General features: G+C 55.7%; 3 protein-coding genes across 7 annotated transcripts; all 3 read left to right on the top strand.

Moving 5' to 3' along the window:
• The first annotated feature begins 126 nt into the window (after positions 1–126).
• Positions 127–6,047, top strand: CCDC159 (coiled-coil domain containing 159). The gene is given in 13 exon segments (XM_057489890.1): positions 127–261; positions 1,943–2,169; positions 2,883–2,916; positions 3,202–3,290; positions 3,384–3,465; positions 3,625–3,648; positions 3,651–3,819; positions 4,467–4,611; positions 4,927–5,048; positions 5,274–5,325; positions 5,327–5,357; positions 5,706–5,819; positions 5,981–6,047. Coding segments are annotated over 13 exon segments (1,116 nt in total). The 5' UTR covers positions 127–239; the 3' UTR covers positions 5,986–6,047.
• Positions 6,048–6,089: 42 nt separating this feature from the next.
• PLPPR2 (phospholipid phosphatase related 2) lies at positions 6,090–14,120 on the top strand. Of its 5 annotated transcripts, none has more exons than XM_036883710.2 (10): positions 6,090–6,719; positions 7,913–8,086; positions 8,797–8,876; positions 9,455–9,643; positions 9,762–9,897; positions 10,719–10,990; positions 11,969–12,115; positions 12,659–12,781; positions 13,100–13,151; positions 13,286–14,120. In XM_036883710.2, exons 3-10 carry the CDS (start codon positions 8,811–8,813, stop codon positions 13,627–13,629), a joined length of 1,329 nt encoding a protein of 442 aa, XP_036739605.2. In that variant the 5' UTR covers positions 6,090–6,719; positions 7,913–8,086; positions 8,797–8,810; the 3' UTR covers positions 13,630–14,120. The 5 variants fall into 5 exon arrangements, with proteins under 5 accessions (XP_036739605.2, XP_036739606.2, XP_057345872.1 ...); XM_036883711.2 differs by having other exon boundaries at positions 6,091–6,719; positions 9,530–9,643; positions 11,939–12,115; positions 13,286–14,119; XM_057489889.1 differs by having other exon boundaries at positions 6,091–6,719; positions 9,530–9,643; positions 11,939–12,115; positions 12,659–12,765; positions 13,286–13,458.
• A 4,887-nt stretch (positions 14,121–19,007) lies between these two features.
• SWSAP1 (SWIM-type zinc finger 7 associated protein 1) lies at positions 19,008–20,514 on the top strand. Its single transcript, XM_036883674.2, has 2 exons — positions 19,008–19,265; positions 19,842–20,514. The coding sequence occupies exons 1-2, from the start codon at positions 19,017–19,019 to the stop codon at positions 20,325–20,327; spliced, it is 735 nt and encodes a 244-aa protein (XP_036739569.2). The 5' UTR covers positions 19,008–19,016; the 3' UTR covers positions 20,328–20,514.
• The last annotated feature ends 297 nt before the right edge of the window (positions 20,515–20,811 follow it).

Raw genomic sequence — 20,811 nt, 5'->3', positions numbered from 1 at the left:
CAGCCTGAAATCCCGCCCCCTCGTCGGCTTGTATCCAATTATACCGTGGCTCCTAAGATCTGTGGAAGCGAGAGGGCACCAATGAGGCCTTCGGCTGTATCGGCGGAGCGGAGCTAAAATGCCAGCCACACCCCTCTCATGACTCTGCCTTTAGGCTCCGCGCGTTTTAATGCGATGGTGTCCCGACGGGATCAGATTTCAGCGTCACAGTTGGGGACTGGCTTTGCGGTCCCTGATGGATGCTTGGGCTGGTGGCATGTGGTAGGTGGGGATGGAAGGGGGTCGGGAGCCCGGCGGGTGTGGGATTCTCGGCTCCGGGGAACCCAGCCTAAGGATCCCGCCCCCTTCCCCCAAGAATTCTCCCGGGAGGGACCGCGGGAGCAACAGCTGTGGAAGGGAGAGGGTTTGTGACCGGGACCTGCATGTCCTCGGCACTCAGATGCGCCTCTTCCCTTTTCCCGTCCAAGCCTCCCAGGACTACTGTGGCCCCCAGGTACCGGATTCTCAGCGTGACATTTAGGGGCAAACTCTGAGCTCCCCACTACCGTATGTCAGGCACTGACATGCATTAATTTACTTAATCACAATTCTGTAAGACGGATAGTATGACATCCCATTTTTATAGTTGGGGACACTGAGGCATGGGGAGGTTCAATAACTTCCGACGTCACACAGCTGGGAAGGGGCAGAGCTAGGATTCGAACCCAGGCCAGTCAGATGGAGGGTCTCTTATTTAATCTTTATTCTGTACTGCCTCTAGAAGTGAGGGCCTCCCTGAAGCAATGGCTCTTGAAGGAGGTAGCCTAGAACATTTCAGAAAGAATAACCCCTATATCACAGGGTGAGTGTGAAGACCCAGTGAATGCTTAGGATGGTGACTGGCACTCAGTGAGGTGCTCAGAAAATATGAGCTTAAAAAATAATTAAGGAAGATTTTATGGAGGAAATGCTGAGTAGGGCTTTGAAGGGTATATAGGAGTCTTCCAGGAGACCTGGCCCAGGGGAAGGACTAGAGAGGGCCCAACAAGGGCAGAACAAGAGAAAGGCCTGGTGTGTGGCCTTTCTGGCTGAATGTGACTCAGGACATGATGCCCTTTCTTTGGGAGGTTTTACCAGGCAAACCTGCCCCAGGTTTCTCCATCTGTGCCAGCCCTGACTACACTGGGCAGTCAGGGGGTGTGGATGTGAGACCCAGAGCTGAGTTCTTTCTTATTCCCCCACCTCTCCCAGTCCTGGGCCCCAATTCAGCTAATTTGTATTAAGTGGACATGCTCTGCGTCTTCTGCTCACGCTCTGTGGCTCCCATTTACCTGGGGAGCCAAGTCCAAACTGCCCCTCTTGGCTTTCCCTGCCTTGCTGTCCTGCTAACCTCCTGCAGCTTCCTCCTGGACCTTGCCTCCAGCCATCCTGAATTCACCAGCACACAGCACATGGTTCCGCACCTCCAAGCTTTGCACATTCTATTTCCTATCAGGAACACCCTTCTGTTAGGGCCCAATGTTAAAACCCTTTTTTTTCTTTTAGGCTCTGCTGAGGCCTCATTTCCTCCTGTGGGGTCTTCTAGGTTCTTCTCACTGCCCAGCCCAACCCTTGGGGCTGGGATCATCTTTCATCCAGCTTTGGCTTCTGCCATAAGTGAGAGGCCCTGTGTTCAGGGCTGAGGCCTCTCTGGAGAGAAAGGGAGGACCTGGGAGTGTCGGGACATGGGGGCTGGTCTCAGTGCAGCTCCCTGTCCTCCATACTCGAAGTGACCCTCTTCTGGCCGGCCTACCTCGGGACCTGGACTACTCTGTGCCCTGCTACTGCCCATCTCCCTTGCCTTCCAATGTGTATATGTTGACAAATATTGGGGTTTGTTGAGGAGCTGTTTGGGGGCTGGGGTGCTGGGAGGGGCTGGAGTCTCTGGGTTGGCCGTCAGGAAGCCCTCACCCCCTCACCCCAGTCACTTCCTCAGATAAGACCTTGGATTGTAACATTCACTGGTCCAGGACCCCAGAGACAGAGGTGTTGGGGCCGGCTGCTTCTCAGAACACATTTCCGAGGGGAGACCGGAGGCCAGGGAGGGACTCGGGGCCTCAGCCCCATGGGTCTGCCCCCGTCTCCAACCCAGACTCACAGGTGCACTGCAATGACCAGAACCCTCTGAGGAAGAATCAGACCATCGCTAAGGTCATTTGCACAAGGGAACCCTTCCTGCCGCACCTGCATCTGCCTCTGTGGGGCTTAGGGCGGGGGCCTGTGGGGGCGGGCGAGCCATCATGTGTTTTCAGCACCCAGAACAGCGCCCAGCGCTCCGTGGGCCTGCACTAAAAATGTCTTAAATGAATGGATCAAGGGATGAATGGCAGAAATTTGTGACTGTGTGTCTCAGTGGGGTCTTGCCTGTGATTGTCTCTGGATGTAACTGTCTCTGTGTCTGTGTGGTTGTCGTTGTGGGTCTGAGATGGGCGTGAGTGGATGCCTTTGATCTTACAGCTTAGCATGGGTGGCTGTGTCAGAGCTGTGCTTGTGTTTCCATCACAGTCGGGTGCTATTGGTGTTCCCGGCAGACCTTGTCCATGTCGTCTGCCCCTAAGGAGGTGGGAATTACCTAAGCCCAAGCCAGACACGGCTCTGCAGGCACGTGCGTCAGGGACATCCCACAGGCCTGCACGCAGAGGGGATAAGCCACACACGTGCACTTCTGAGACTGTGCAGGCTGATGTGTGTGTGTGTGTGTGTGTGCATGCACATGTGCCTAGAGGCAGCTTTTCAGGTCTGAGACACCCAGAACTTAGCAGACCCAACTCATGTCCAACCCCCCACCCCATCTGCTGAGTTGGAGTGAGCAGGTTAGCAATCAAGGGATTAATTTCTACTGTCCTCACGCTCCCCTTCCCTAGAAGCCGGTGGAGTCCAGCTCTTCCAAGGTCAAAGGTGAGAATCCTCCCTTCCAACAAGATTGTATGCAGAAGACCTGACAGTTCTTACCTCCACCATCTACGCCAGCCTCTGCAGAGCTTTGCCATTGCTGCCCACTCATCCCCGCCCCTGTGTCAGCTGACTCTTGCCCCTGACCTTGTCCTCCCTCTCTGCCCCTGACCTTAACCCTTACTCCTGCCTCTGCCTCAGTCTCAGTGGACCCCTGCTCCCTACCTTGCCCTGCCCTGCCCCCGCCACCACCCTCCCCCCGCCTTGGGTGACCCTCACCTCTGCTCACAGTCAAGTTTGCCATGATAATTCCTGATGCTCAGAAGTGTCTGCAATGCGAACTGGAGTCACTCAAGAGCCAGCTACAGGCCCAGACCAAGGTGAGCCTACCTGGCCCCCAACTCAGCAAACTCTGCTCCTGTTTCCCCTGCCCCATCCCCCTCCTGACCCTAGGCCTGACCTCTTTCCCACAGGCTTTAGGATCCCTAAAGCAGTCAGTGACCACGTTGGAGAAGCAGATGCACCTGCAGCAAATCAAGATCCAGCAGCTTGAAGGTGAGGACTCTCAAGGGTCAAGTTCAGGCTGAAAGCTGCTCCTGTCATCTGGGTTGAGAGAAGGTTCATTGTCAGGGTCTGGCTGGGGTGAGGGCAGCTGGTTCAAAGCTGGGCTTAAGGTATGGTTGGGGCTCAGTAAAAGTCCTGCTGACTCTGAAGAGGTGCTGAACGCAACAACCACTACACAGAGAAGGAGGGACACAAGAGGCATGTGGAGCAGGGACGGCAGGAGCTCTATGGGGCCCTGGTGCAAGGCCTGCAGGGGCTGCACAAGACCCTGCGAGACAGTGAGGAGGTGCAGCGGGCCCGCCCCACTCGCTGCCTGCAGCCACTCACCCAGGAGATCCGGGACAGGTGGGTGTTGCCAAGAGAGCAGCCTGGAGGCTGTGGAAGGGAAGGAAGGTCAGGGAGAGGGAAGCGAGGTGGGATGGGGCAAGTGGGAGAGGCCTTGGTTAGCGGGCTGGAGGACATGGAAGGCGTAGGGGTCAAGAGAAGTGGAAGGGGGTACTCAGGAGGCTGGGAGTCCAGAAGGCAGGGAAGACGGGAAGCTGGAGGTGAGATGTTGGGGGAGGCCAGGGGATCATGAAGCTGGAGGAGGTAGAGGCTGAAGGTATGGGAGGTGGATGGGGGGAAGAAGGTGGACAGATGGAGGCTCGGCCCTAGGAGTCTGAACCAATGGAGGCTGGAGGTCAGGAGGAGAGGACAGGGGACTGTGGGGGTGGGTTAGGGAATAGTAGTAGGAGGGCAAGGGTCAGAGGGTGGGTGAGGAGAGCTGACAGAGCTTGAGGGGATGGGTGGTTGGCCAAATAGGCACATGGGAGGTAGAGGAATCTTGGGGAGGCAAGTAGGCATATGGGAGGCCAGGAGGCCAGGAAATGGGAGGACAGGGTCTGGGCGGGAGTGTGGTCCAGGCTGCACTGTTCCCTCAGAAGTTTCTGTGGGAGGAGCTGGAGCTGGTGCGGGAGGAGGTGATGATCTCCGTCTATCAGAAGCTCCGTCAGTTCCAGGAGCCCACAGACAGAAGGGGGGTCCTTGTGCTGCTCCGGCCCCCCTGATTCCTCTCCCCAAACAGAGGCACAGGAGGAGATCACAGAGAACCTAGTGAACATTCAGAAAATGAAGAAGACACCGGTGAAGTGTGGCAAGGTGAGCAGAGAGGATAGGGACCCTGCGTGAGCTGGGGATACAGGGATCTCAGACCCTTGTCAGGAGGCCTGGGTTCAAATCTTAGCCCTGCCCCTTGTGCTGTGTGACTGTGAGGAGGTGACTTCACCAATCTGGGCCTCAGTTTCCTCATCTGTATAATAGGTGTAACAATACATCCCTACCGGAAGGAGTAGCTGCGTGAACAGGGTATTAAACACTTTGAAGGCAATGTGGCATATGGCTAAGTGCAATATATGGTCACCTTTCACCACTGCCATGATTATTGCTATTGCTTTCTCATTCCCCTGGCCTCAGGTCCTGACCAGGACAAAGAAGCAAGACAGTGAGGCATCCAACTGGTCAGACACTGAGGAGATGCCACAAGGAGACAGTGGCTCCTGGAGGGATGACCTTCAGAAGACAATCAGTAACATATGGTGATGTCTAGCTCCCACTCTAACCTCTGACCCCTGACCTTCACCTTCCCTGCCGTCCCCTGAATCAGACCAAGCAGCAACTTGCAGACCCTGCAACACACCTGAGTCCAGACCTCCGTGTCCTCTCAGGAGGACTCACCTCTGCCTCTGCTCCCGCTGTGGCCCCTTAACCCAGCCCTGAGCAGTCCAGTCTCCTGGGGACCCCAGCTCCCCATCTCCCTGCAGGTCTGCTGTGCACATGCTGCAGAAGTCCATTGATGGCCTCACCATGCCCTTGGGGGGGCTGCCCCAGGGCCTCGAACCGCAGGGGTGAGAGGGGCTGAGCCAAGCTCTGGGATAAGGGGGGTCATTCTCCAGCTTCACACATGGAGGTCATGTTCAGTGGCCATATTTAGAGGTCACATCTGGTGGGTCTTATTCTGGGGTCACATTAAGGAGTCCCTGGAGGTTTAATCCAGGAGTTATCTAGGGTCACTGGGATCTTTCTTAAGGGTCAGTGGGGGAAAATTCAAGGGTCATTGAAGTCATACTTTAATATCACATTGGGTGTCATTCAAGGGACATGATCCATGGACACTGGCCCATATTCAGAGGTCACAAGGGTCACACTCAAGGTTCATGCATGAAGGCCCAGATTTGAACCTGTCCCTCCTGCAGGCTACAAGGGGCACCGATGCCAGAGCCCTCCACTCCGCTCCTGGGACTCAGACTCCGAATGGGACCAGGACTCTTCCCAGCCATCATTCAGCAAGAGCCCCTCCTTCCCACCTGGTGCGGATCCTCCCCTGCCCCACCCCACCCTTCCTCGACTGGCCTGCCCTGGAATCCTACAGTATGGACCCTCCCAGCCCCAGCCTGGGCATCTGCTCCCTCGCCTCCCGCCCTGTGGTCACTTGGACCACGCCTGGCCCTGACCCACCCTCTCTCCACAGCCTGAGCGGCTGCGGCTGCTCTCCCCGAAGACCCCTACAGAGAGAAAATAAAGTAGCCAAGTCCTCCCCCCGCCTGTGGCCTGTTGTTCTTGATGCTTCCTGTGCCTGAGAGTGACCCGTCCCTCTGCCAATTTTTCCGCAGAAGACTGCAGGGGCTGTTCCCGGATGAGTGGGCCTAGGGTCTTGAGACAGTGTGAGGCCAGATTTAGTATATGACAAGGTCAGGGGACTGTCCAGATATGAGTAGCCAGACAAGTTCTTCCAAACTAGCCATCAGCCTTCCCTTCTGGGGACTCCTGGAGATCTGGCCTGCAGCCTCTACTTCCCAAATGGAGAAACTGAGGCCCAGAGAGGGTGAGCCTCGGCCCAGGGTCAAGCTGAGACCGGGCCTCCTCTTCCCCACAGTGCCCCCAGACGCAGAGTCCTCCCTCTCAACTTCCATCCTTCATCCCCTCCTGAATCTCTTCTAACAAGCCCCGCCCCCAAAAGCAACCTAGGCCGCGCCCCCTGGTTATGCTAATTAGACTCCGCGAGTCCCCGCCCCACGGAGTTATGCAAATTAGGCTCCTGGTGGCTCCCTCGCGGAGTCTGCGCCTCGCGGCCGGGCCGAGCCGGGCCGGACAGACAGCATCTCCCATCTCTACGTCTGCCTGCCAGGCCAGCCGTCCGTCTGTCTGTCCCTCCTCGCCCGTGACGTCTAGGCCGAGCGGGGGGCGCAGGTAGCGGCGGCCTCGACCCGGTGAGAGGGAGGGGCTTGGGGCGCCCCCTGTACCCCATCTTGCAGGCTTCCGACCCTCGGTCGGTCTGCCTCTGTCCCGCCGGGGTTCGGTTCCTGCGGGTGGGGTCCCCTGCGGGTCCAGCGCGGGGAGGGGGAGGGGAGGCGGCGAGCTGGGCTTGGAGACCGGGCTGGGGGAGGGGAGAGTGCGGAGCGGATCGGGGCTTGAGAAGCCAAGTGGCAGTGGTGAGGTTGACTATGGTAGTATGTATCAGTGTGTGGCTGCATAGCTGTCATTGTGTGGCTTCGGGTGTGTGTGTGACTGTGCCTCCTGTGGCTGTCCTGTGTGGCCGTCATGGGTATCACTTTGATGGTGTGTGTGTGGCCGTGTTGTTGTGACTGCTAGCACTGAATGTGTGGCCGTCTTGGTGCATGTGAGTGTCATTGTGTGGCTGCTGTGCCGGGCTCCATCTGATGGTGTGGGGGGGCCGTTTTGTGTTCCAGCGTCTGACTGTTATCATGTGCCTTTCTTGTGTGGCTGTGTGGCTCTGTGTGCAAGTCTGTCATGATACACGTATGTGACCTCGTGCGGCCATGTGGCTGTGGTTGTGGCACTGTGTCTCTCCTATGACTGTCAATGTGCATGGCTGTGATTGAGTGCCTTGTAATTGGGGGTGTGACACCGTGACCGGTTCCTTGACCCCTGTTGTGTACAGTGACTCTCTTTTTTGATGTGACTCAAGTGGTTGGCAGCCGCGAGTCTCTGTCCCTGGTGGTGGTGGGGTGAGGGCTTGCATGGGGTGTATGTGGGGCAGTGAGGTATGGAAGGGATCACCTATTGTGTCCCCCTGTGACTGTGGGGGGGGAGGGAACTGTACTGTTTGATCTGTGTGGGTGTCTGTGACAGGCCGTGTGCACACTGTGCAGCGTGTTTGTGTGTGTGCAGTTATTTGTGTGGTGGGTGTCGGGCACCTGTCTGAATGAGCAGGGACCCAGCAGGTGCTGGAGCTTTGTTGGTGGGCTGATGGAAAGCTGTGCTGTGTTTTGTGTGTGTGTGTGTGTGTGTGTGTGTGTGTGGCATTTGGGATGGAGGCTCTGGCTGAGCTGTGTACTTGCAAGGTGCCAGCATGTGTGATTATGACTCTGTGAGTGAGGTGACTGTCCAGGTGGGCAGCTGGGATCAGAGGGCAAACCTCACCCCACATGTCACACCACAGAGTGAGCCGCCTGGATGGGAGCCTGGACCCACAGTGCCTACCTCTGCCTGCCTGGGCCTCAGTTTCCACATCCGTGCAATGTGGGTAACCATCCCTGCCCTGCTGGTGGCCAGGAGCGGCTGTGAGTCTGTGGGCGTGGCGGCGGCCTGTGGGAAGCCATAGGCTCTTTCACAGGTGAGATCAGCTGGGAGAAAGGGCCGAGCAGTGGTGACTGTGCTGGGCTGGGGACTGAGGTTAGGCTTGGGGGAAGAGGGCTGATGGCCTTCCCCCATGAGGCCAGGAGGCAGATGGGCCGGGAGGAGGGGGAAGTAGGGAGAGGCAGAGGCAGCTGGAGCTGGGAGAGAAGGAGGGCCTGGCCGCCAGCCTTAACCAGTCAGGCACAGCTGGTGGGCACAAAAGAGGGCGGCCCCTGTGGGCTCTGGGGGAGGGACTCGGGGGCGGGGTCTGGTGGAGGTGAGGGACGCAGCCTGGGATCCCCCCTGTAAACCATGTGGGGAAGGAGGATGGGGTCTCCTAAAATTAGTGGCGGTAAAGACCCTGCTGAATGGGTCCTTCTGCATGTGGGGGGCCCCCATTAAACTGTGAAAGCCTCTTCTAAAGGGGTCCCACATTGTAAGGAGGGGAGGTTCCCCTAAAGACATGGGGTCAGAGTGCGTATGTAGGCTGTGGGGGCGAAGACCACTACAGAATCTCTTGGCTCCCGGGCAGAGGCGGAGCTGAGCAGGTCCTGTCGGAGTGAGTCTCCAAGGAGCAGGGGCGGGGCAAGACCTGGCTAAGCAGAGGTGTAGCCAGAAGGCCGAGGGGGCGGGGCCAGAGTGGGGGTGTGGCCAGAGGGTCCTGCTCCGCCCCTCCTCGGCTGCCCCACTCCCTCCCCACCTCTTCAGGCCCTGCCTTCACCATGGCGGGAGGGAGACCCCAGCTGAAGAGGAGTTTCTCCATCATTCCCTGCTTTGTCTTCGTGGAGGTGAGGAACCCAAACCTCTCCCAGACCCTCCCAGAGTCTCAGTGGGGAGGAGTCCGAGTCCCGCCTGCCTCTCCTCACCACGGGACTCTGGGCACCTCACATACTCCCCAGAGCCTCAGTTTCCTCATAGGTCAGAGGGGCGTAGTTAGGGTCCCTCTCTCCTAGGACTGTTGTGAAGGTAACATGTATCAGTTCATGGAAGAGGTTTAGTATTACTTCTTCCCCTGTTGGTCTGGTGCTCCATCCCCTCTGTGTGTGGGGGTCTCTCTCTGGTGTGTGTCCCGCCCGTCCTCACTCTGTCCCCAGTCCCATATCCTCTCACCTCCTCTCTCTATTCTACTATTCCAGGCCCTTCTCTTTTTCTCTCCTGTCTTCTCTCGTTCTGCTTCCCAGGGCCTGGCCCTTCTCTCGGCCCCTGCCCCACCTCTCCCTGCCTCTCTTTTTATCTCCCTCAGTTTTGATCTCTCTCCCCATTGTCTCCACCCCTCTACTTCACTGTGTGTCTCTCTCCATGGCCCCACCTTGGGCCTGACGCCCTCTCTTCTCTCTCCTCTCTCCCTGATCTGACTGGGTGGCAGTCGGTGCTGCTGGGCATCGTGATCCTGCTGGCTTACCGCCTCGAGTTCACGGACACCTTCCCTGTGCACACCCAGGGCTTCTTCTGCTACGATAGTACCTACGCCAAGCCCTACCCGGGCCCTGAGGCTGCCAGCCGAGCGCCTCCCGCACTCATCTACGCTCTCGTCACCGCTGGGCCCATCCTCACGGTGAGACGGGGGGTAGCCGTGGTCAGACTGTGGGGAGAACCGCCCAGGAGGGCCAGGTGGAGGTGGGAGGAGGGCTGGGCTGGAAGCCCAGGGAGACCCCGCCTTGTCTTGCCCACAGATCCTGCTGGGGGAGCTGGCCCGTGCCTTCTTCCCTGCACCACCCTCAGCCATCCCCGTCATCCGGGAGAGCACCATCGTGTCGGGGGCCTGCTGCCGCTTCAGCCCCCCCCTGCGGAGGCTGGTCCGCTTCCTGGGTGAGTGACGCAGCCACGGGTCAGCCATGCAAAGGCATATGGGCCAGGCCCAGCCATAATAAGCATTCCAGGGGGAAGAAGGCCTAGAACTGCCATACTGGTGACTACAGGGGACAGATAGGGGCTTGGACCGAGGCCAGGAATAATGAAGGTTCCAGAGACATGGGTGGGGCCTAAGCCAACTATGATGGCAACGGTAAGAGGAGGGATCCCAAGTTGCCACAAGGAGCGTCTCAGGCAGAAAAGGGGGACCCAGGCACAGGCCAAACACCAGGGGACCCAGGGCAGGGAGAGGAGAGCCTATGTTTTAAATGTGGTCCCAGCCACAATTAGTGGCTGTGGGGAGGAGAGAGGCAGAGCTCATCCGAAATGGTGGTCCCTGTGGCAGCAGGCTGGAGATCCAGCTGGGGCTGACTGGGGACCCCAGCGGAAAAGTGGCCATCCGCCCACTAACAGCTAGTCCAGGGCAGGTGGAAAGGGGCCCAGAAACGCCATCAGGGTGGTCCTAGGAGGTCCTGGACGTCCCGCTGTAATGCTGTTGAGCAACCCTAGCCTGGCTGTGACAGGATTCCAGGGGATGGCCCAACCCCCAACATAGTGGTGATCCGAGAGGGACAGAGGCAAGCCCCAGAGTGCCATCAAGGGAAGAGGGATTTGAGCCAGCGGTAATGGTCATGGCGTTAGGGGGAGGCTCAGACGTGCTTAATGACAGTCATAGGGACAGGGACACAGGAGCCCAGATAAGCCATAAGGGGCTCTGGGGGAGGATCACTGGGGGATCAGGGCCCCGGAATGAAGGCCCTCTCCCACCCCACCCCCAGGGGTCTACTCCTTTGGCCTCTTCACCACGACTATCTTCGCCAACGCGGGGCAGGTGGTGACCGGCAACCCCACGCCGCACTTTCTGTCAGTGTGCCGCCCCAACTACACGGCCCTGGGCTGTCCGCCACCCTCGCTGGAGCGCCCAGAGCCCGACCGCTTCGTCACGGACCAGGGTGCCTGCGCCGGCAGCCCCAGCCTGGTGGCTGCGGCGCGCCGTGCCTTCCCCTGCAAGGATGCCGCCCTTTGCGCCTACGCGGTCACCTACACGGCGGTGAGCCCCCAAATGGGGGACCGGTCCTGGGGGGGCGGCCAGCGGGCTGGAGGCCACCTGGGCTGGAGCCTCAGATTCTTCTCTAGGGTAAGGCCGCGCCCTGTCACTGTGAAACCGCCTCCAGGGCAGAGCCTACCCAATGGAGGCCCTGACTCCTCCCCTCGTGCCCTGGCCACGCCCCCAAGCCTGAGTTTGTTATTGTCTTGACCGCACCTTTGGTGTCTGGCCACCCCTCCTGATCCAGTACTCGATGTCCCAAGGAGGCCATTGGCTCCACCCTTAGGGTCCAGGACACTCTCTCTGGCGCACTAGACTCCGTTCCCTGGAGCCTATCCATGACCCCATGATACTACAAGTCCTGGATATTGGTTGGGAGAGGGCGGGTGGGCTTTCAACTGCACCCCCAGAGCCCTTGGAGAGGGGAGGGCCCTTCGTCCTTGCCCTCTGTTGACCTGACCGTGACCCCACTTGACCACTGGGACTTCCTGACTCTGTCCCCTTCTTTTCCCTGATTTGACACCTTTTCCTAGCATCTGGGACTAGCTTTAAATCCTGTCAGTGGTCCCCTGGGTTTGGGAACTCTACCTCCTGGAGCTCTTGAACCTGCCCCTTGAACCCCAATTCCACCCTCTAGTTCTGAGAGCACGCCCCAAGCAAGCATCTTTCCGGGTGTGTGACTGATCCTGGGGAGACCAGGCCCCAGAACTGTCCACTGCTCTTTGGTGCTCTGCCCACATCCCCGTCCCTGGTAGGACCCACTGGGAGTCTGTGACTCCATCCCCTGAACTCCTGTTCCCCTGGCTCCCTTTCCTGGAGCCCCTGGCCTCAGCCTCCCACTCCAGCGTCATTCCTGGGGATCCGGACCCTCCCCCTAACCCCAAACGCAGTGTCCACTTGGGTTTGGCAGCTGCACCGCCCCATGTGCCCTGACCGGTCTGACTCCCACAGATGTACGTGACACTCGTGTTCCGTGTGAAGGGCTCCCGCCTGGTCAAACCCTCACTCTGCCTGGCCCTGCTGTGCCCTGCCTTCCTGGTGGGCGTGGTCCGCGTGGCTGAGTACCGCAACCACTGGTCGGACGTTCTGGCTGGCTTCCTTACCGGGGCAGCCATCGCCACCTTTCTGGTGAGCCACCTTCCTGTCCATCCCTGTATGGTAGACCTTCCATCAGCTCCATGACCCAAAAGGCAGCCTGTGTGATGGTGGAGAGTATGGACCTGGGGTGAGTCTCTTAACCTTACGCTGCCTGGAGGTTTTCATCTGTGAAACGGGATGATAGGAAGAGGGCCAGGCAAGTGAACCACTCGCTTTGAGCACAGAATTGAATAATATTTTAATGAAACCGTTTTAAAAATCAAAATTAATGCAAACAACACAATGTCCAAAAATACTGAAATTTTAAATGCAGACTGTATCCGATCCTGCTCTTGCACAACTTGGCCTTACTTGCCTTCCCCTTGTTCCCACCCTTTGGACTAAATAACAGTACCTACCTCTTGGTAAAATGGAAAGAACAGTGGTGCCATATAGGAAGCGCCATAAAAATGTTAGCTGCTTTTGGAAACCTGAGCCTCAGTTTCCTTATCTGAAAAATGGGGATGGTATTTATACAACTCCTACTTATTGGCCTCAGGCCTCAACATGCAAAATGCCCTCCCTCTGCCCCAGGTCAGCTGTGTCGTGCACAACTTCCAGAGCCGGCTGCCTTCTGGCCGAAGGCTCTCCCCCTGGGAGGACTTGGGCCAAGCCCCCACCATGGAGAGCCCCCTCGAAAAGTTAAGTGTGGCCCAGGTAAGGGGGGCTGGGGGCCGCTCCCTGCTGGAGAGGGTGGTAGGTGGAAGAGGATCAGGGAAGCAGGAAGTTAGGCAAGAGATGGGGATCTCAGGGCCATGGGGGGTTGGGCAATGGCTCATCTCTGCGGCCTAGGTCTTGGGGGACAGTCCCAGAAACAAGTGCCCGTCTCCTCTCTCCCTCCCAAGGGAACATGATTAATTCTGAGAATCCTGGTTGATGTTTCCATTGGGCTTTCTGCCCAATGCACCCCCTCGCGGTTGTGGCCGGCAGGGCCTGGGGGGCCGCTAGCCCCTTCCCTCTGCCTCTTTGTCTCAGGAACCCGAGGCCTGCAGGCCGCATTCGACACCGGCACGGCTCACCCCATCCAGTGAGTGTCGAGGGAGTGGGGGGTAACCAGGGGGGACTTTCAGATGGCAGTCACTGCCGCAGAGGTCTCCCCTATGTTCTCGTGGTCCCTTCCCAAGCTTTCTGATGCCCCGATCTCTGCTCCCTGACCCTCAGAGCCGCAGAACTGCACCCGCCGTGGCCACCTGATCCCCAGCTGCGTGTCCTCCAGGGCTCCAGCCATGTGTTCGTCGCCCCGTGTGCCGCGCCCTCGGTTGAGGTCTGAGCCGACACCGCTGCCCCTGCCCCTGCCTCTGCCTGCACCAGCTCCCAGCCAGGGCCCCTCACCCTCCTCCCCGGGGCCTGGGGGGCCAGGTGGGGGAGGCGGACGTGGTCGGAAGCTGCTGCTGCCCACACCTCTACTGCGGGACCTGTACACCCTGAGCGGACTCTACCCCTCCCCTTTTCACCGGGACAACTTCAGCCCTTACCTATTTGCCAGCCGTGACCACCTGCTGTGAGGCCCCACCACCCACCCAGAACCTACCCGCTCCCCATTTCTCCCCTGCCACGCGTGTGTGTGCGTGTGCCGTGTGAGTGCCAAAGCCCCCTGTCCCCAAACCAGCCAGGCCCAGATATCAGCCTGGCTGGGAGGACATTAGGGGGACCCTCCGCCTCTCTTGTCCTCTGGGACCATCCAAGGGGCATAACTAGGAGGTGGGCCTCTAGGGTGGCTCCTTTAAGAGCCAAAACCTGACCCTATTGGCCACTGCCAGCCAGTGGGGACCCCCAGTTCTCAGAATTCTAACCAAAAGGACTTTACTTCAGCCAATGGGAACCTCCCCCATCAATTCTTAGAATCTCAGGCAGGAGGGCAACTCCAGGCAGTGTTCAGCGTCTGAACAACCAGTAGGAGTCCTTGGTTTTCAGAATTTCTAAGGTGGGTGGGTATGATTCCAGTCAATGGGGGACCGCCAACGTTGTAGCACGTGCCAAGGAGAGGAGGAAGGTGGGGTCATCCTTTGTCAGAATGAGAATGCTCAGCAGGAGGGTGGGGGCAGGCTCCCCTGCGGCAGGGTCCTTGGCGCACCTATTCCTGTCTCAGCCCCGCCCCCATGTGCAACCTCTCACTGAGTCCCTCCTAACTCCCTACTTACGCAGGGCTAGCCCCAGTTCAGAGGTTTTTGGGGTTCAGGGTGCTGTGCTTCCCCTTGCCTGAGCCCGGGTCACTGTAAACCCTTCTGTTAGTTATTAGGGCTGTGGGAAGGGGCCTGTTTTTCCTGGAACCCACCCCTGTTCTCCACACCGTTCCCCATGCCTCAGCCTCATGCAGATGTGCCATTATAGAGGACATGGGTGGAGCAGAGAGGGCTCCCCCTCCTCGGGCAGCCAAAGGCACTGGGCAGAGGAGAAACTGCCCCACCTTTCCTGCTCCCTCCTCATCTTTAATAAAGACTTGTTTGTAACAGAAGTTTGGCCACCTGCCTTCCTTCCCTGGGTTGCAAGGTAAGAAGAACTTTAATCATGGATCTAGGTGTTGGTGAGTCTGGGTGTGGGTGTGTCTGAGGGCAACTGTGGAAAGGCATTGTGGGACCAAGGAGCTAACGACTTGGTTTTAAATCCTGACTCAGTATTTTCTGGTTGTGTGGCCTCTGCAAAGTTACTTATCTTCTCTGCTGGTTTCTTTTTTTTAATTTAAAAATTTTTCGTATCATTAATATAAAATCACATGAGCAACACTGTGGTTACTAGATTCCCCCCATTATCAAGGCCCCACCACATACCCCATTACAATCACTGTCTATCAGCGTAGTGAGATGCTATAGAGTCACCACTTGCCTTCTCTGGGCTACACTGCCTTCCCCGTGTCCCCCCTACATTATGTATGCGAATCGTAATACCCCTTATTCCCCTTCTCCCTCCCTTCCCATCCACCCTCTCCAGTCCCTTTTCCTTTGGCAACTGTTAGTCCATTCTTGGATTCTGTGAGTCCGCTGCTGTTTTGTTCCTTCAGTTTTTGCTTTGTTCTTATGCTCCACAGATCTGTTCTTTTCTTTAACTGTCAATTGTGGACATCCCCACACAAACACACAAACATGTGGTGAGGGGCCTCACATGACTGTCTTTTCCAGGCATCTGGCCTCCTTCTGACCATGGCCATGGTGCAGAGGGCACAGGGAATAGGGCCAGAGCACTAAGAATCTCCAAACCAAACCCCTAGCTGCATGGATGCAAGCAGGGGTTCTGATAGTGATGTTGTGCTGAGACCCAACCTCTGAGGACCCAGTGGAGACCAGGGAGGGTAGGAGCAGGCAGGCAGCCACACAACAACACCCACCCCTACACCGTGGCTCTGCAGTGCTCCAGATAGGCCATTCAGGACTCCGCGTCATCCAGGAACTAGGAAAGGGGAGTCGGCTTCCCTCCCTTCCTCCTTCATCCATTCAGCACTCTGGAGCAGCTTCTGTGTGCCAGGTGCTGTTAGTTAGGCACAGGGGCCACAGCAGTGAACAGAACAGATGCCAGTCCCTGCCCTCTGGGAGCCCACCTTCTGCTAGGGAGAGACAGAGAATAAGCAAGGGAAGTATGATAGATACAAAGCCACAATTCCAGATTTCAACAAGGTCTATAAACCAAGATTTCTTTCCTAATTCATGTGTGGCAAATCCTGACCTGGACTGACATGTAGTTATTATAGCTTTTATTAATGTGATGTGGATATCCTTATGCAAAGTGGTTGATTTTGAGATGTTATCCCAGGTCCACTAGGTGTATTATGCAATATGTAGTATTTATACCATAGTACCATTCACAAATCTGAAAAATTCTGAATTCCAAACTCTAGGTTCAAGGATTTAGGTCAAGGATTGGGATATTTGATTTATCAGACCTTGATAATGATAAGAACACTTAGCTGGAGAAGACAATGGGATAACTGGAATAGGGACACAGTTTGCATTTTAAAGAGGGTATTCAGGGAAATTCCAGGCAGAGGGAACAACAAGCGTGAAGGCCCTGAGGTGGTAATGTACCTGATGTGTTCAGGGAACAGAGAGGTGTGTGGCTGGAACTGAGCAAGTGGAAGGGCAGGGAGAGGGAGAGGAGATGGAGGAGGTGCTGGGGCTGAATAAATGAAATGGGAGTAGGAGAGGGCTGAAGGCAGAGGAGGGGCAGCGTCCTGCTGCACCGACCAGACCGCCTGTTTCCAGGGTTTGCCCACCTAAGACCTGCGGTCCCTCCTGTTGCCCAGCTTCTGTGTGCGACAAAGCAAAACTTCAGCACAGAGGACAGCACCCAGAACCGCCTGTCTGGCTCCGTCCATGGTCCTGATGTTAAGCGCGGGCCAAGAAAGAGTAAAGTGGGGGCTGCTGGACACAGAAGTGTTTGGCCCTGCTAGAGAGGGTGGAGACAGCAACCCTTGCCTTGCCGACAACCCCACCCCAAAATGGATAGGTAGCAAACCCAGACTAAGGTGACACACTTATTCAAGTCTTCTTGACGTGCCCCTGGGTTCTCACAGCATCTCAAAGTCATTAAAACCGAGCTCTGGTTTTAATATAAATCAGACCATGGCCCCTGTCTGCTCAAACCTTCTTGAGGTTCCTCACAGCATTCTGTGTCAAAGCCAATGCCTCAGGGCGCCTTCCCTTAGAAGGCTCTTCCCCCACGTATCTGCATGGTTGAATCCCCTCAGCTCCTTCAAGCCTTTCCCCAAATGTTACCTTCTCAGTGAGGCCTGCCCCTACCACCCTATTCAAAATTGCAAAAAGAAAACAAGTGGCCCTTCCAACTTTCCTTCCCCGTACAAACTTTTTCTGTGTACACTTATCATGTGCTTATAGACTATTTAAATCCCTCGTTTTGCTCAGTGGTCATTATCTCCTTCCTCGCTAGGATGTAAGCTCCACCAGGCAGAGACTTGTCTGTTCTCTGCTCACACCCACATACCTAGGACAGGGCCCAGCACACAGTAGGTTCTCAATAAATGTTCATTGAATGAGCTAATTACTTGAGCTGCTAATAAATGAAGGAGAAGCACAGATTGTCCCCGAGCTATCCTTCATCTAAGGAGCCCCTGTAAGGTAAGCATCCTTCCAATAGGACATAAAGAGGGGATTCTGAGAAGTGAAAGAAGTACTGCATTCACAAGAAATAGGCCAAATGTATGCATCTTTGCCAATGTATTCAGCCTATATTTATGAGCACCTACTGTGTGCTAGGTGTTGTTCTAGGTGGGAACCCAGCAGGGAACAAAATAATAACTAATGTGGTGGAGCTGAAATTTAGCCAGCAGAGAAGCTATAAAATAAATTCATAGCATTGGAAGTGATGTTATCTGAAGAGAAACAAAGGTGGATAAACAGTTAAAGAGTGAAGGGTGTGTGATTTTACACAGGTGGTCAGGGAATGTCTCTCTGAGTAGGTGATATTTGAGCAGAGACCTGAATAGGAGCAGGGAAATGAGCCACAGGGATGTCTTGGAGCTAAGTGCTCTGGGCTGTGATCACGCTCCTGTGCATGTAACTGTGCATGTAATGTTGCAAAGTGAGTTGAATTATGGTTGGGAAGCATTTGACAAGGCAGTGTAACAGTGTGCAGGTTATGTGTGCAGTAGCAATGGTATGGTTGTATCAGTGTATTCTGGTGTTTCACAAAGGAAAGTGTATGGGAACGTGAATGTGGAAGAGACTGTGTATGGGATGCTTTGTGTCACGATAAGGAAGGGCTGTGAGCTTGTGGGTGATGGGGATTCTGGAAGTGCAGTACATGCAGAGTCCTATTGTGTGTGTGTGTGTGTGTGTGTGTGTGTGTCCAGGGGTGTGGGGGTGCCCAGCTGTGTGGGTGGGTGTATTGGAGCATGTTGTGGAGCTGTTTCCTGGCCTCAGAGGGAGAGAGAAAGCCCAGAAAAATCTCAGTTCCGCCCTGTCCCTGAGTCTCCTGGCAACGCACCACTTTGAAGTTACCAGGAAACAGAGTTGCCAGGGTAACAGGGGTGAGTGGCTTCTCTGGGGCGAAGCCAGAGATCACTGGAGCACTCACCTTTATCCTTCCTCTCTCCCAGTTTCTCATCACTCTACCTTCCTTTCTTCATTCATTCATTTAACGAGCACGTACTGAAAGTCTACAATGAGCTGGTTACTGCTCTGGACGCTGCAGATACCAAAGTGAACGAGACGAACAAGGTCCTCGCTCTGGCTCTCTCCCTCTTCCCGCCCAAGTCTCTCTGTGTCTCCTGGCACCTTGTTTGGTTTATGGCCCTTCTTCTTCCATACCCCAAACAGGATCCACGGAGCCCCCAGGCCAGTAAGGAAACCAGTTGAGACCCCTCTTCTCACAGAACCTCAGAGACGGCTACTGGTGTTTTGCACATGAATGTCCCTATGCTTGTAGATACAAACATGCTTGTGCCCGTAGTTAGGTGAGGAGAGAGACAAGCACACACGCTCCTCCCTCTCTCCCCTTCTCACCTGTCACTGGGTGACATAATCAGAAACGCACATGGACACATGCACATCACAATATGCCTGTGAGTTACCATGAGCTCTATTTTACAGGTGAGCAAACTGAGGCTAGGAACTTTAAGTACTGTCGGTGATTTTGGGTCTGCTCCCTCCAACTCTCAACCCTTACATCTGTCTGATTAGCTCACAAAAATCGTATTCGTGCTGCTTCCGTCAGTCGACTCACCCAAGGGAACAGCCTTATGCCCCTCAAATGCCTCCTTCCTTCTCCCTAAGACACCTATTTGCCCCTACACCAGGGGAGGAGCTAGCAAAGGCCGATCTAAGTATGACGGACAGATGTATGAACCACTGGAGAAGCTAAATGCACTGTAACCAATGAGGTCTCTGCTTGGGCAGAACTAAAGGCAGGAAGGGACAGCTGATTGGACAGAAGTACGTTGCAAATGGCGGAGACGCTGAGGCGGGTGCTAAGTCGGGGAAGAGCAGCTGGGCCCGGAGAGGAGAATACAGCTGAGGCCGGACCGCCTCTGCTGCTGCTAGGCGGTCCGGGCTCTGGAAAGACAGCGCTGCTATTCGCAGCGGCCCTAGAGGCGGCGGGGGAGGGCCGAGGCCCTGTTCTCTTCCTAACCCGGAGGCCTCTTCAGAGTCTTCCCCACGGCGCTGGAGGCGCACTCGACCCCCTGCGATTACAGGTAACGGACGGGCAGGACTAAAGGCTCTGTAGCCAGTATTTGGACGTGTCGGGTATTGAGTGACAGGCATATAGGCCAATGGTGGGGACGAAGGAAGGTCTCGCCTGAGCAGCCATTATAGGGCGGAGTCAGGAATGAGCCAGGGGCGGGGCCATTCGAAGTATTGTTAAGATTGAAAGTCTATCCATAAGAGGCGGAGTTAGCGAAAGGCAGCGCCTAATGGGTGGAGTCAGGGGAGTAAGGGGCGGGGCTCATCCTGATCTGGACGCGTGTATTTTCCAGCGGAACCCGAATAAGTGATGGAGTCAGACTATTAGGCTAGGGCGAGTTTTCCGTGTAAAGACGGCTTAGAGATTTGGCAAAAAGACATGCCTTGTTCTGAACTGATACTGGTAATGAGTCCTGTATAAAAAGGGGCGGGACATAATAGAATATTCGGCCACTCTGAGCTGCTTCTCTGTAACCAGCTGTCTAGGGAGTGAGCACCTCCTCCAGGAAACTGCAAGGAAGCCGGGCTGCTATACCTGGGAACTTCTCGTATTGAATCTGGCCCTTTTTTTTTTTTCCTCCCTCTAGAAGATCCGCTTCCAGTATCCACCCTCAACTCGTGAGCTTCTGCGGCTCTTGTGCTCTGTCCATGAGATTCATGGCCCAGCCCCCTCTCTCTTGCTACTGGACGGGCTGGAGGAATACCTAGCGGAAGACCCAGGGCTCCAGGAAGCCGCCTACCTGGCTGCTCTGCTTCTGGACACAGCTACCTACTTCAGCCACTGGGTTGGGCCGGGCCGGGATTGTGGGCTCATTGTGACCCTCCAGACCCAGGAGGAGGGAGAAAGTGGAGATGCTCTGCAGCTGTCGCTGTTCCAGCGCTATTTCCCTGCCCAGTGCTGGCTGCGGCCGGATGTACTAGGCCCAGGACAGCACGGCCTCCGGGTCTGCCTTGAGCCAGGAGGGCTGGGCCCCAGGGCAGAGTGGTGGGTGGCTTTCCGACCAAATGGAGAGATGACCATCACCCCATGGCTCAGTCAAGCTAATGACCCCAGCTCAGACCAAGGTGTGTAGCAACTGCTCTATGCGTTCGTTTCTCATGGCTGGAATAGTTACCTCAGGGACATGTGCAAATTCAAAGACCTAAAGAATATAAAGTGCTTTTTCCCCTTTAAAAATATCATTTTCATGTACATAATATACCCAACCAACATATCATTCAGTTTTGCTGTTTTGAACTTTATAAAGAGTTTTGCAATAATTGTAATCTTTTGCAACTTCCTTCTGCCACTCAACGTTGTTACTAAGATTAGGTCATATTTTTTTAGTTCATTTGTTTTCCCTACTAAATATAATTCCATGGGTGACTATACCTCAATTTAGTCATCAGATTGTCTTTAAGTACCTCTGTGAACATGCCTGCTTCCATGTCCTGATGCATATGTGTGAGGGTTTTTAGGGTATATACTTAGAAGTGAAATTGCTGGAGCAGAGATACACATATATTCATCTTTCCTAGGTTATATCAAACTTAAAAAGTGGTTAAAACAGAACTCCC

The sequence above is a fragment of the Manis pentadactyla genome, chromosome 12, assembly GCF_030020395.1.
Source record: "Manis pentadactyla isolate mManPen7 chromosome 12, mManPen7.hap1, whole genome shotgun sequence".
Lineage (NCBI taxonomy): Eukaryota > Metazoa > Chordata > Mammalia > Pholidota > Manidae > Manis > Manis pentadactyla.
Note: the sequence above shows the minus strand (reverse complement) of the source record. Positions and strands in the feature narration are given on the sequence as shown.

Coding starts and splice junctions, on each gene's coding strand:
- PLPPR2 (XM_036883709.2), top strand. CDS start 8,811: ATGGCGGGAGGGAGACCCCAGCTGAAGAGGAGTTTCTCCATCATTCCC. Junction 12,782..13,099: donor AAAAGTTAAGTGTGGCCCAG/GTAAGGGGGGCT, acceptor TCTTTGTCTCAG/GAACCCGAGGCCTGCAGGCC. Junction 13,152..13,285: donor GGCACGGCTCACCCCATCCA/GTGAGTGTCGAG, acceptor CCTGACCCTCAG/AGCCGCAGAACTGCACCCGC.
- SWSAP1 (XM_036883674.2), top strand. CDS start 19,017: ATGGCGGAGACGCTGAGGCGGGTGCTAAGTCGGGGAAGAGCAGCTGGG. Junction 19,266..19,841: donor TCGACCCCCTGCGATTACAG/GTAACGGACGGG, acceptor TCCTCCCTCTAG/AAGATCCGCTTCCAGTATCC.